We start from the raw sequence: 15,397 nt of genomic DNA on the forward strand, positions 1-15,397 counted from the left end.
GGCATATACGTTCACCAGCACCACCTTCTCTCCCTGCAGCCTACCCTTCACCATGATATATCTGCCCTCCTTGTCCGACACCACCTCAGCCGCCTCAAACACCACCCTCTTCCCCACCAGAATCGCCACCCCCCCGGTTCTTCGCGTCCAATCCTGAATGATAAACCTGCCCCACCCACCCCTTCCTCAGACGAACCTGGTCCGCCACCTTCAGGTGGGTCTCCTGGAGCATAGCCACGTCCGCCTTCAACCCCCTTAGATGGGAAAACACCCTGGTTCTCTTAACCGGCCCGTTCAGCCCCCTCACGTTCCAGGTAATCAGCCGGATCAGAGGGCAACCCGCCCCCCTCCCCCGCCGACTAGCCATAGCTTGGCAGATGTTCGCCCCAGGCCAGCACACCCCGCTCGACCCGTTCCCCATGGCGATAACGCCTCTCCTCTTTCCCCCCCGGCCCCTATCGGCTCCTTCCTAGTCGTTCCAGCAGCAACCCGGTATCTCCTTCCCCCCCCCCCCCCCCCCCCCCCCCCCAGGCTAGGACCCCTCCTAGCCGCGACGCACCCTCCATGGTACTTCCGTGAGTCAGCTGACTTCTGCTGACCCCGGCAGCTCCCGCCAAAACCTATCCCCTCCCGGCATGGGGTCATCCCCCTCTTGCCACACCTCCTTGGCATTGCTGCAGCGCAGGATAGAAGACCCGTAGAGGCCCCGCCCCCACCGCAAGCTCCATTCCCCCTGCCCCGCAGCGCGGGAAACCAGAGGAAAGCCCGCGCTTTCACACTGCCACACCCCACCCCTCTGACGCAGTTCCCCAAAATCCATTTTCACCTCCATCCCCAGCCCCATACAGAAGAGAACATATAAAACACAAACCCCCAACACTCCCCACTTAACCCACAACCATGCCCAACAAAAAAACCCACCCGTAAAAAGAGCAAACAGAAAACCAGCATACATAACACACATGTCGAAGTTAAAAAAGTTGAAACAGTTGAAACAAAACAGCCACAGCGGAAACAACGACGGCAAAAGTATGTCCCCAGGCCCTAGTTCGAGTCCAGCTTCTCCGCCTGTACGAAGGCCCACGCCTCCTCCGGGGACTCGAAGTAATGGTGCCGGTCCTTGTATGTCACCCACAGGCGCGCAGGCTGCAGCATTCCAAACCTGACCTGCTTGGCATGAAGCACCGCCTTCGTCCGGTTGAACCCGGCCCGCCGCTTAGCCACCTCTGCACTCCAGTCCTGGTAGATCCTCACTACCGAATTCTCCCATTTGCTGCTCCTCTCTTTCTTGGCCCAGCGCAGCACACACTCCCGGTCATTGAATCGGTGGAACCGCACCAGCACTGCCCTCGGGGGCTCACCTGCCTTGGGCCTCCTGGCCATCACTCTGTGCGCTCCCTCAAGCTCCAGGGGCAAATTTAAGGACCCCACTCCCATCAACAAGCTCAGCATCGTGGTCACATACGCCGGGAGATCCGACTCCTCCAGCCCCTCCGCCAGGCCCAGGATCCTCAGATTCTTTCGCCTCGTGCGAACGTCCAACTCCTCCAAGCGGTCCTGCCACTTTTTATGTAGTGCCTCGTGCAACTCCACTTTCCCCACGAGGACCACAGCCTCCTCCTCCCTTTCAACGGCCTGCTGCTGCAACTCCCGAATAGACTCCTACTGGGCCGCCTGGGTCCCAAGCAGCTTGTTCGTAGTTGCATTCATGGAGTCCAGCAGCTCAGCCTTCAGCTCAGCAAAACAACGTAGGAGCGAGACCTGTTGCTCCTGCGCCCACTTCCACCAGTCCTCGGGTGTTGCGCCGGCCGCCATTTTGTTTTCCTTCCCCCGTTTTTTTGGGGGAGTTGCGGCAGCCTTTTTCTTCGTCCCACTCCGGGTGAGCACCATATAGTGTGGGGCAAGTTCTTCCAGGCACCTTCCCCCACCGGGATGCGTAAAAACAGCGCCGTTTGGGGCCCTCGAAACGGCCCAAAAGTCCCTAAATAGCGGGAGCTGCCGAACGTGCGGCTTAGCTCCGCATAGCCGCAACCGGAACGCGAGTTAGATTCTTGATTGAAAAGGGAGTCAAACAGTAGAAGGAATAGGAAGGGAAGTGGAGTTGAGGCTACAATCAAATCAGCCATTTTCTTATTGAACAATGGAGCAGGCTCAAGGCCAAAATGACTTGCTCCTAATTTGTAAGTTTGCAAATGAGTGGACAAAACTATGGCAGAAGGAGTTCAATGCAGGGAAGGCTGAAATTATTCACTTTGGATCTGAGAAAGACATATTAGGATATTGTGTTGATGTTGACAGACTAGCAACTGTGGAACAATTGGATTTTGATGTCCATATTTAATAATAACCTTTATTGTCACAAGTAGGCTTACATTAACACTGAATGAAGTTACTGTGATAAGCCCCTAGTGACCACATTCCGGCACCTGTTCGGGTACACAGAGGGAGAATTCAGAATGTCCAAATTACCTAACAGCACGTCTTTCGGGACTTGTGGGAGGAAACCGGAGCACCCGGAGGAAACCCACGCAGACACAGGGAGAACGTGCAGACTCCACGCATTCAGGGAATCGAATCTGGGACCCTGGAGCTGTGAAGCAACAGTGCTAACCACTGTGCTACCGTGCTGCCCTCTATACAAACTATTAAAAGCAGATGCACAGGTACAAACAGTAATCAAAAAGACAATTGGCCTTTATCTCAAGCAGGTTGGAATTCAAAAATGAGGAACAAAGAACAAAGAACAATACAGCACAGGAATAGGCCCATAAGCCCTTTAAGCCTGTGCCGACCATGGTACCTGCCTAAACTAAAACCATCTGCACTTACGGAGTCTGTATCCTTCCATTCCCACCCTATTCATATATTTGTCTAGATGTCCCTTAAATGCCGCTATCTTACCTGCTCCCACCACCTCCCCAGGCAGCGCGTTCCATATATTTACCATCCTCTTGTGTAAATAAATTGCCTCGCACATCTGTTCTAAATTTTTCCCCATACACTTTAAACTTGTACTTGACTCTCGTACTCTAGGAAAGAGCATCTCACTATCCACTCTGTCCATGCCACTCATAATCTTATAGACCTCTATCAGATCGGATCTCAACCTTCGTCGTTCCAGTGAGAACAGACCACGTTTATCTAACCACGCCTCATAGCTAATACCCTTCATAACAAGCAACATCCTAGTAAATTGCTTCTGTACCCTCTCCGAAGTATCCACATCCTTCTGGTAGTGTAGCGACCAAAATTGTACACAATATTCCAAATGAGGCCTAACTAAGGTCCTGTATAGCTGCAACATGGCTTGCCAAGTTTTATATTCAATGCCCTGACCGATGAAGGCAAGCATTCCGTATGCCTTCTTGACCACCTTATCCATATGTGTTGCCACTTTCAGTGATCGGTTGACATGCACGCCCAGATCTCTCTGCCTGTCAGTACTCGCAAGAGTTCTACCACTTATTGTGTAATTCCTACATGCATTGGACCTTCCAAAGTGCTTAGCTCACACTTGTCCAGATTAAACTCCATCTGCCATTTCTCCACCCAAGACTCCAACCAGTTTATATCCTGCTGTATCCTCTGACAATGCTCTTCATTATCTGCAACTTTACCAAATTTTGTGCTGTCTGCGAACTTACTAATTAGACCAGTTACATTTTCTTCCAAATCATTTATATACAACACAAACAACAAAGGCGCAAGAACTGACCCTGTGGAATGCTGCTAGTCACAGCCTTCCATTCAGAAAAGCACCTTCCTACTGCTACTCTGTGTTCTGTGCCCAAGCCAGTTCTATATCCAACTTACCAGCTCTCCCATGTGACTTCACCTTTTGTACCAGTCTACCATGAGGTGCCTTGTCAAAGGCTTTACTGAAGTCCATGTATACATCTACTGCCTTTCCCTCATCTATCGTCTTTGTCACTTCCTCAAAAAACTCAATCAAATTAGTGTGGCACAACCTCCCCTTCGCAAAACCACGCTGTCCATCACTAATAAGTCCATTTGTTTCCAAATGTGAGTAAATCCTATCTCTAAGAATCTTTTCCAATAATTTCCCTACCACTGATGTAAGGCTCATCAGCCTATAATTTCCTGGATTATCACTGCTGCCCTTTGTAAACAGTGGAACAACATTGGCTACTCTCCAGTCCTCTGGAACTTCACCTGTAGCCAATGAGGATACAAAGATTAAGGCCCCAGCAATTTCCTCCCTTGCCTCCCGCAGTATTCTGGGGTAGATCCCATCAGACCCTGGGGACTTATCTACTTGAATGCTTTTTAAGATGCCCAACACCTCCTCTTTATTAATATCTACATGACTCAGAATATCTATACACTCTACCCTATACTCCTCATCCACAAAGTCCTTTTCTTTGGTGAATTAATTAGAGTTTTCGACCATTAAAATCTCATTCCCTTTCAAATCTCATCAAATTCAAAAATACTGAATTACTTTATAGATTATTGCATGCCACATTGTGCAAGTTTATTTTCTTGCTATCCTGTTTCTTAAATTATATAAACAGACAGACTTTGTGGAATAATTAAATTACATTCCTCTATCAAATACTTCTTACAAACAATAACATTGTGAAGGTAGGAAGATTCCTATTTATGTTGCTCTAGTCTTTTTTAAATTATATTTAGACAAACTCCTGCTAAATTAATATTTTAGAGATACACTATTTATAGTAACTTCTGTGATCTAAAGAGCAACAGTTTATCTAATAGCCTGAAATATGCAAACAACTTTTGTTTTCATTAAAATTTGTCTTAATGGATTTTTAAAATTGAAATATATTGGGCGGAATCTTGAGGCCACACTCACTGCCCGCGGGATCGGGGTGAGGGCGGAAAACGTCGAGAGAATTGGGAAACTTTCTTGATTTTCCCCTCCTCTTGCTGGCACAGTCATGAGATCCATGCCCATTTTAATATATTTCCATGCCCCTCACCCCCCAACCAAATGATCCTACTGCACTAAATATTCATATCATAGCTCGCCATGTGCCAGGGTGCAGTGCCAGAGGCAGACCCTAGCGGGCAACCCATGGTGGTGGAAGGGGGGGGTGCTTGGATATGTGGTGGGAATTGAGGAGTCCCAGAAATGAATGTGGGGGTTGGCTCACATGGAAAGGGATGCTGGTGATGAATGTCGGGAGAGTTGAGGGTGTCAGGTGGAGCCCACTAGGCCTCGGTCATATGTGTTCGGGGCAGGTCGGCTTCAGCGGTGGTCGGGGAGCTCTTTAAAGACGGCACTCCGATTTCTTGGAGACAGTTCCCAGCTCCAAGAAGCTCCACCCCACCAGAGTGATGTAAACCACGTCCACGCAATTCGTCTGGCAAAGAGGCTGAGGATTCTGTGAGGAAACTGGTTTGCGGAACTAGAGAGTTCCACGCAAAGTTTCTTTTTTTTAAAATTTAGAGTACCCAATTCATTTTTTCCAATTAAGGGGCAATTTAGTGAGGCCAATCCACCTAGCCTGCACATCTTGGGTTGTGTGGGCGAAACCCACGCAAACACCGAGACAATGTGCAAACTCCACATGGACAGTGACCCAGTGCCGGAAGTGAACCTGGGACCTTGGCACCGTGAGGCTGCATTGCGCCACCGTGCTGCCCACGCAAACTTTCTGTGTGAGACTGACACTGTCAAATTCTGGTAAGATTCCACTTTAGCTCAGTGGGCTAGACAGCTGGTTTGTGATGCAGAACAAGGCCAGCAGCGCGGGTTCCATTCCCGTACCAGCTGAGAATTCTGAATTCTCCCTCTGTGTCGCCGAATAGGCGCCAGAATGTGGCGACTAGGGACTTTTTACAGCAAGTTGATTGCAGTGTTAATGTAAGCCTACTTGTGACAATAAAGATTATTTATTTATTTTAGTAAGGGCTCAACCACTTTACCACCTAAGTGCTCTGAGACAATAGATCATCGATTTAAAATGTTATGTCTAGCAATATCTTTTGGTTTTAATTCAGACTTTCAGAAACCACAGTATTTTTCTTTTGCATTTGCTATTATTGCAGCTTTATAATACACTGACATCAATTACTGAACATTACTTCACTCAACCTATCATGCTAGCAACAGAGAAGATAGTTTTCTAAAACTGCCATGCTTATAGTTAATCATATTTAGTAATAGTTACAAGAGTATAATAAAAAGCAATCTGTCATTAGCTTCAAAACTCAACAAAATCATAATATTTTCAACATACACTATTGACAAATAAAATGCAGCTCTAAACAATAAATCATCTTTTTTTAAAAATGTACAATCCTGCAATCTTACCTGCATTATTGAACATCTTGTTTTTTACTATCACTTGATAGGTATTTAATGCTTCTGCATACATGTCATTAGCTGCATATTGGCTGGCTAAATTGAAAAGTACCTAAGGGAAATAAATTCACAATTAAAAATAAAGCTGTACAATGTTAATACTTTTACTAGAATAAATTCAAAACATTATACAGTAAGTCACTGCTTAAAGTTGTAGTTGCATTCTGGAAAAGTAAGATAATCTCATGGGTCTGGCCCAGAACCCCAATACTGGTTAAGATCCCAGACTTGAACCCAATTATCTGCATTTGGTATGACTGTGAGGAAATGTTACTGCACACAGGAGTCATAATATCAACAGTAGAAAGCTTCTATGTTAAAACAAACTTTAATTTTAACACAGAATTAAGCACATTAGCAACAAAGAAATAGCTTTACAATTAACAGTTGCAACATCTTAACTTGCCTCCTGAAGCCTGCCTCTACATTCCAATTAAACAAACACATATATTTCAAATACCACTTATGTATAAAGTTAATAACCAGGTTTTACTTGCTTATCTTGGTACAGAGTCTTTAGAGAGAGAAATTTTAGGACCGGGCTGAAAACACTTCATACTCAACTTCGATTTCCAGACAGACCTGACCCCTCCCATTAGCTGTACCAGTTGCACTCAAAGCACACAACATTCTTTTGTCTTTTGTTACAAGATGTGCTTTGATTTGTTCAGCCAGGTTCAAAATGTTACAACATCACATTAGCTAGGTATCAGCAAATAGGTAAAATGGCTTATAGTATTTATTAGCAAAACACTTCTCCTGCAAAATCACTGCTCTAACAGACATATTGACTGCAAGCATTTTGACTCAGGTTTTAACAACATTATTGCAAAAATACAAACTATAAAATATGACAATTTCTTATATTCATCACACTAATCAGATTTTACCATTGCAACCAATCTAAAAGCTGTAACAACATTTTATAGGACCTTTCTTGACAGGAAAAGACATTAAAACATTAAACACTCCAAGTTGAAATAACGTACATTCCTAAATTTACAAGTGAAAGAACTATTAGAATACAATAAATTTTAAAAGATAAATTAAATATGCTAACTCATTCTACTTACCTCCCACTCACTGACTCTCCCATAGGCCTTCTCTCTCTCACCAATTCACTCTCTTTTTCGTCACTTCCCTGTCCGGCTCTCCCACTCACTGCTTCCTTTCCCAAACTCTCACTGTGAGCAAGGATTCAGGAGAAGGGCAACACGAGGGAGGAATTGAAGGAGAAAGAGAGAGGAACTGCAAGTGAGTGGATAGAGACGAGAAGCAACGAGCTGGGGAATCGATCAGGGAAACGAGTGGAATAGTCAGGAAGGGGAGAGTTGGGGAAGAAAGCAATGAGTGGGAAGGTCCAGAGAGTGTGGGGGATGGGGTGAGTGGGAGGGTCAGGCAGGGAAGTGGTGAGAGAGAGAAAGTGAGTGGGTAAGAGAAAGAGAATGGGCGAGCGAGAGAGAGAGAAAGAGAGGGGCAGCAAATGATAGAGAGTTTCAAGGAGCAGCAGAGGCTACTCCAAAATGACACCGATCAGGTCATGCATGCTCCATCGGCCCCAGCACAAGACAACACTAAAGCGAAAGTCGCAATATTAAGTGTGGGCAGCACGGTAGCATGGTGGTTAGCATAAATGCTTCACAGCTCCAGGGTCCCAGGTTCGATTCCCGGCTGGGTCACTGTCTGTGTGGAGTCTGCACATCCTCCCCGTGTGTGCATGGGTTTCCTCCGGGTACTCCGGTTTCCTCCCACAGTCCAAAGATGTGCGGGTTAGGTGGATTGGCCATGCTAAATTGCCCGTAGTGTCCTAAAATGTAAGGTTGGGGGGGGGGGGGTTTGTTGGGTTACGGGTATAGGGTGGATATGTGGGTTTGCGTAGTGTGATCATGGCTCGGCACAACATCGAGGGCCGAAGGGCCTGTTCTGTGCTGTACTGTTCTATGTTCTACTGTTCTATGTTAAGTGTGCATACTGGCCCTATTATATCTGCCACACTAAAGCAAAATGATGCTGAATGAAGCAACCTAAAGGGAAATGAACAAAATGTACATTGCTACAACTCCATCAGTACAGTTCCAACCATATAAATTAATTTCCTATTAAATATAGCTGAAACTACACCAAAATCCTTAACATTTTCAGTGTCATTTGCTTGAAAATGCTTGTAAATATTTGCTTTAGTCATATTCTGGTAATTGGTGTTAAGAATCGTATTTGGGCCAGATTTTAACCTCACAAAAGCATTTCATAGACATCGAGTGATGGCTGTCATTCAATATCCAACTCACTGACTTCCGGTTGCGGCTATGACCAGCTAAGTTGCACATTTGGCAGCTCCTGCGACAAAGGTGTTTAAGGGCCGATTGGAGGGCCCCGACGGTACTGTAAAGACGAATCCCGGTGGGGGAAGGCTCCCTGAGGAGAGTGAGACCAACTTTATGGTCGGTACTCGGAGGGGGGCGACAAAAAAAGCGGCAGCAGCTCCCCGAAAAAAGCGGGGGAAGAGGACCAAAATGGCGGCCGGTGGCGCACTAGAAGATTGGAGAAAATGGGCGGAGGAGCAGCAGGCCGCTCTCCTCCGGTGTTTTACGGAGCTGAAAGTGGAACTCTTAGAGTCTATGAACGCGACGACCACAAGGCTGATGGGGGCCCAGGCGACCCAAGAGGCGTCGATAAGAGAGCTGCAGCAGGAGATGACTGCAAGGGAGGAGGAGGCCACGGTCCTCGTGGGAAAGGTGGAGGTGCACGAGGCACTCCACCTGAAATGGCAGAGCCGCTTTGAGGAGCTGGACACTCGAATGAGGCGGAAGAACTTGAGGATCCTGGGCCTAGCAGAAGGCCTGGAGGGGCCTGATCTCCCGAAATATGTAGCGGAGATGCTGAGCTCCCTGATGGGAGAGGGGGCCGGTCCATCGCCCCTGGAGCTGGAAGAAGCATATCGGGTCATGGCTAGGCGGCCTAGGGCGAACGAGCCCCCGAGGGCGGTGCTGGTGCGATTCCAGCGTTTCTGTGATCGGGAGAAAGTGCTGAGGTGGGCCAAGAGGGAGAAAAGCAGCAAATGGGAGAATTCGACGGTGCGGATATATCAGGACTGGAGTGCGGAGGTGGCAAAGCGGCGGGCCCGGTTTAACCGGACGAAGGCGGTGCTGCACGCAAAGAGGATCAAGTTCGGAATGCTGCAGCCAGCGCGCTTGTGGGTCACCTACAAGGACCAGCACCATTACTTTGAGACCCCAGAGGAGGCATGGACTTTTGTTCGGGAGGAAAAGCTGGACCTGAACTAGAACTTGGGAACGCCGGCGGTCGAGGCCGCCCGAGTACCCTTGACTGATCAAGTGGCCCATGTCTTTCTTAGGCCAGGTCGGAACTTGGTTAAAGTTGATGGATCGCTTGGTTTCTTTGAAACTTGTGTTATGGGGGGTTTCTTTGTTCCTTTTTGTGTGTCTCTTCCCGTTGCCAACTTCCCTTAATTATTGTTGTTGTAGGGGGGGCTTTTTTACTGTTTTTTGATCTGTTTTTAAGGGTTATGGTTACTGTTCTGTTCGATGGAGGGTGATGGTTAAATACGTTATTATTGGGTAGTTATTTAGTTATGCAGGCATAGTTATGTATTTATGTATTTATTTGAGATTTGTTATTTATATTGTTATATTGTTAAGTTGGGGAGGCGGGACGGGGGGGGTGCAAGTTGGTTATGCGTGTTTTCTTTTTCTCTTTTTTCTTCCTCTCGTTTTAAGGGGGCTTTTTTATGGGCTTGGATGGGCACGGGGGTGGAATTGAAGATGGCGGGGTAGGGTGTGGCCGGGCGAAAGCGCGGGCTTTCCCCTGTTTCCCGCGCGCGGGACGGAGGAAGGGGGAGGAGAGAAGAGTGGGGTGTGGCCAGCAATGGCGGCTTTTCCCGCGCTGAAGCGGGGTCAGAGAGGGATGGCAAGGGGGGATGACATCGGGAGGAGTCGGAGTGTGGCAGGGGCAGCCGGGTCAGCGAAAACCAGCTGACTCTCGGGAGTACGATGGTGGATACACCGCGGCTAGGAGGGGTCCTAGCCGGGGGGGGGGGGGGTTAGGGGGGGATACCGGGTTGCTGCTGGAAAGGCCGAGGACGGGAAGGGAAGAACGGGAGGAGAGAGGGGGGGGGGGCCATCGCCATGGGGAACGGGTCAGAAGGGGAGGGTCGACCCGGGGCGAACAGGGGACAGGACATGGCTAATAGACAGGGGAAAGGGACGGGTCGCTCTGCGACCCGGTTGATTACTTGGAACGTGAGGGGGCTGAATGGGCCGGTCAAGAGATCAAGGGTTTTTTCACACCTAAAGGGACTGCAGGCGGATGTGGCAATGTTGCAGGAGACTCACTTGAGAGTAGTAGACCAGGTACGCCTGAGAAGGGGGTGGGTGGGACAGGTGTTCCACTCAGGCTTGGACGCAAAGAACCGGGGGGTGGCGATTTTGGTGGGAAAGAGGGTGTCGTTCGTGGCGGCGCAGGTGGTAGCAGATAAGGAGGGTAGATACGTGATGGTGAAGGGTAGGCTGCAGGGAGAGAATGTGGTGCTGGTGAATGTGTATGCCCCGAATTGGGATGACGCGGGTTTTATGAGGCGCCTGTTGGGCCTCATTCCGGGTCTGGAGGCAGGGGGCCTGATCATGGGGGGGGGACTTCAATACAGTGCTCGACCCTGGGCTGGACAGATCGAGTTCCAGGACGAATAGGAGGCCGGCAGCGGCAGAGGTGCTAAGGGGGTTCATGGAGCAGATGGGGGGGGTAGACCCTTGGAGATTTGGTAGGCCAAGGGCGAGGGAGTATTCTTTTTTCTCCCACGTCCACAGGGTGTACTCCAGAATAGACTTTTTTGTTCTGAGCAGGGGGCTGATTTCGAGAGTGCAGGACACGGAGTACTCGGCCATTGCGATTTCGGACCATGCACCACACTGGGTAGAGGTAGAACTGGGGGAAGCACGGGACCAGCGCCCGCTGTGGCGCCTGGATGTGGGGCTGCTGGCGGATGATGAGGTGTGCGGAAGGGTCCGGAAGGGCATTGAGAGATATCTGGGCACGAACGACACGGGCGAGGTGAAGGTGGGGGTAGTCTGGGAGGCCCTGAAAGCAGTGATCAGAGGAGAGCTGATCTCCATAAGGGCACACAGAGAAAGGAAGGAGAGGCAGGAGAGGGAGAGACTGGTGGGGGAACTTATAGAAGTGGACAGGAGATATGCGGAGACACCAGAGGAGGGGCTGTTGAGGGAGCGGCGCAGTTTACAGGCCCAGTTTGACCTACTGACCACTAGGAAGGCGGAGACGCAATGGAGAAGGGCACAGGGCGCGGTCTATGAGTACGGGGAAAAGGCGAGCAGGATGCTAGCACACCAGCTGCGCAAGCGAGATGCAGCCAGAGAGATTGGGGGAGTGAGAGAGAAGGGAGGGAACGTAGTGCAGAAGGGGCAAGAGGTGAACGGGGTCTTCAGGGATTTCTACAGGGAATTGTACCGGTCTGAGCCGCCCAGGAGGAGGGGGGGAATGGAGAACTTCCTCGATAGATTGAGGTTCCCAAAGGTCCAGGAGGAACGGGTGGAGGGGCTGGGGGCGCCGATAGAGCTGCAGGAGCTAGTTAAAGGGATAGGCCAGATGCAGGCGGGGAAGGCGCCGGGGCCGGATGGGTTCCCGGTGGAATTTTATAAGAAGTATGTGGACTTGGTGGGTCCAGTGCTGGTGCGAGCCTTCAATGAGGCGCGAGAGGGGGGGGTTCTGCCCCCGACAATGTCACAGGCCCTGATCTCCTTGATCCTGAAGCGGGACAAAGACCCTGTACAGTGCGGGTCCTACAGGCCTATCTCCCTCTTGAATGTAGATGCCAAACTGTTGGCAAAGGTCCTGGCAACCAGAATAGAGGATTGTGTGCCAGGGGTAATCCATGAGGACCAGACGGGGTTCGTAAAGGGACGACAACTTAACACAAATGTCCGGAGACTGTTGAATGTGATTATGATGCCAGCAGTGGAGGGGGAGGCTGAGATAGTGGTAGCACTGGATGCGGAGAAGGCATTCGATAGGGTGGAGTGGGAATACCTGTGGGAGACGCTGGAACGGTTTGGGTTTGGGGAGGGATTTATCAAGTGGGTGAAGCTGCTGTATTCGGCCCCGATGGCGAGTGTGGTTACAAACGGGAGGAGGTCAGAGTATTTTGGGCTCCATCGAGGTACCAGGCAGGGATGCCCCCTATCCCCCTTACTATTTGCATTAGCGATCGAACCGTTGGCGATGGCACTGAGGGGTTCAGGGGGGTGGAGAGGACTGACAAGGGGAGGGGAGGAACATCGGGTATCACTCTATGCGGATGATTTGTTGTTATATGTGGCGGACCCGGAAGGGGGAATGCCGGAGGTAATGGAAATACTAGCGGAGTTTGGGGACTTTTCGGGATATAAATTAAATGTGGGTAAAAGTGAGGTCTTTGTGATACACCCGGGAGATCAGGGGGAGGGAATTGGGCGGCTCCCCTTTAAGAGAGCAGTAAAGAGCTTCAGGTACTTGGGGTGCAGGTGGCAAGGAACTGGGGGACCCTCCACAAGCTGAACTTTTCAAGGCTGGTGGAGCAGATGGAGGAGGAGTTCAAGAGGTGGGACATGGTACCGCTGTCGCTAGCAGGGAGGGTGCAGTCAGTCAAAATGACGGTCCTCCCGAGGTTCTTGTTTCTGTTCCAGTGCTTGCCCATCTTTCTCCCCAGGGCCTTCTTCAAGAAGGTAACTAGCAGCATTATGGGCTATGTGTGGGCACATGGCACCCCTAGAGTGAGAAGGATTTTCTTGGAACGGAGTAGGGACAGTGGAGGATTAGCGCTACCCAATCTTTCCGGATACTACTGGGCGGCGAACGCATCGATGGTGCGCAAGTGGGTGATGGAGGGGGAGGGGGCAGCTTGGAAACGTATGGAGAGGGCGTCCTGCGGCAATACAAGCCTGGGGGCGCTGGTAACGGCACCATGGCCGCTCCCCCCCACAAGGTATACCACGAGTCCGGTAGTGGCGGCCACCCTTAAAATCTGGGGGCAGTGGAGGCGACACAGGGGGGAAGTGGGGGGTCTGATGGCGGCGCCACTGAGAGGGAACCACAGATTTGTCCCGGGGAACACTGGCGGGGGATTCCAGAGCTGGCACAGGGCGGGCATCAGGCAACTGAGGGACATGTTCATAGAGGGGAGGTTTGCGAGCCTGGGAGAGCTGGAGGAGAAATTTGAGCTCCCCCCGGGGAACACGTTTAGATACCTGCAGGTGAAGGCATTTGCCAGACGACAGGTGGAAGGATTTCCCTTGCTTCCCGATAGAGGGGTGAGTGATAGGGTGCTGTCAGGGGTCTGGGTCGGAGAAGGGAAGGTCTCGGACATCTACAAAATAATGCAGGAGGTGGAGGAGGTATCGATAGAGGAGCTGAAAGACAAGTGGGAAGCGGAGCTGGGAGAGCAGATAGAAGATGGGACATGGGCGGATGCCTTAGAGAGGGTCAATTCGTCGTCGTCGTGCGCAAGGTTGGGCCTCATCCAATTTAAGGTGCTGCACAGAGCCCATATGACGGGGACTAGGATGAGTCGGTTCTTCGGGGGGGAGGACAGGTGTGTTAGGTGTTCGGGAGGCCCTGCGAACCATGTACATATGTTCTGGATGTGCCCGGCACTGGAAGAGTTCTGGGAGGGGGTGGCGGGGACGGTATCGAGAGTGGTGGGAACCAGGGTCAAACCAGGGTGGGGGCTGGCGATTTTTGGGGTTGGGGTGGAGCCAGGAGTACAGGAGGCAGGGGAGGCCGGAATATTGGCCTTTGCGTCCTTGGTAGCTCGGAGAAGGATCTTGATTCAGTGGAGGGACACAAGGCCACCAAGTGTTAACACCTGGTTAAACGACATGGCAAGCTCATCCAATTGGAAAGAATCAAATTCGCCCTGAGAGGGTCGGTACAGGGGTTCTTCCGGCGGTGGCAGCCCTTCCTTGACTTTCTGGATCAGAGATAGGAACTGGAGGCCGAAACAGCAGCAACCCGGGGAGAAAGGGGGGGGGGAAGGGAGGGGGGGGGGGATAGCAACGAAGGGAGCACGTAAGCGGGGGGTCGCGGGCAATGACTGCCCGAGGCCATCGGCAGAAAGGGAAAAACGGTTTGGTTGCTAGACTGGTAGCGGGGGGGGGGGGGGGGAGGGTGGGGGGGTGCGCGCGGGGGAGGGCGTGGGGAGGATTTTCCAGGGGGGATTTGTTGTGTTATAATTTAAAATGTAGTAGGGGTAAATGTTTGTATCGAAAAATTTCAATAAAAATTATTTTAAAAAAAAAAATATCCAACTCACTGAATAAGTAAGATCCAGATTGATGTGATCTGAAGATGCTGTTTGCTCTCTCTGTCTCACCAGTATCCTCTCCTTTCTCCCTGCTTCCTTTGCTTTTTCCAGAGCCTTAAACGATACAAAAGGAATTATGTATAGTTTAAAAGTTTGAATCTAAATATCACATATGTCTCAAATAAAACTACTGAAAACTCAACAGGCTATGCATCGATTTTTGAAATTCATATTAGACCCTAAATACTACAGACATTGAGGGAAAAAAATAAAATAAAATAATTTGGCCAAATGCTAACTCACATATTCCCACTCAAGTCAGGTATAGAGTTGCACTGGCAGACACATGTCATGGCATCTCAGCCAGAAAATGAGGACAGTATTTGTTTTTAAAAAGTGATACTTTAATATTGAGGAAGACAAATCAACATAATTTACATTTGTTTAGTATCTTTGATGTAGAAACATATCTCAACGTGAAAGAGGCAAAAAAAGAACCGAACACCTCACAGTGGTAAGATAAGGGTTCAGACTTATGACAAAGACAGGATCAAGAAGAGATCAAGATGAGAACTGTTCTGAAGAGTCATATTCAACTCTAAACATTAACCCTGTTGCTCTTTCCACAAATGTTACAGCCTTGCTGAGTATTTCCAGCACTTTCTGTTTTATTTCAGATTTTCAGCATCTGCAGTATTTTCTTTTTATTTTGGAATAGATGCATGAGGAATATA

General features: G+C 49.6%; 1 protein-coding gene across 1 annotated transcript in view; it reads right to left on the reverse strand.

Moving 5' to 3' along the window:
- Window positions 1-15,397, reverse strand: part of ift88 (intraflagellar transport 88 homolog) — a 164,606-nt gene that overhangs the window by 90,863 nt on the left and 58,346 nt on the right. Inside the window, exons 9-10 of the mRNA XM_038818078.1 lie at window positions 14,673-14,777; window positions 6,302-6,404 (exon numbers count right to left, since the gene is read on the reverse strand). Coding sequence (XP_038674006.1) covers window positions 6,302-6,404; window positions 14,673-14,777 — 208 coding nt within the window. The remainder of the gene's footprint in view (window positions 1-6,301; window positions 6,405-14,672; window positions 14,778-15,397) is intronic.

The sequence above is a fragment of the Scyliorhinus canicula genome, chromosome 14 (genome assembly GCF_902713615.1).
Source record: "Scyliorhinus canicula chromosome 14, sScyCan1.1, whole genome shotgun sequence".
Lineage (NCBI taxonomy): Eukaryota > Metazoa > Chordata > Chondrichthyes > Carcharhiniformes > Scyliorhinidae > Scyliorhinus > Scyliorhinus canicula.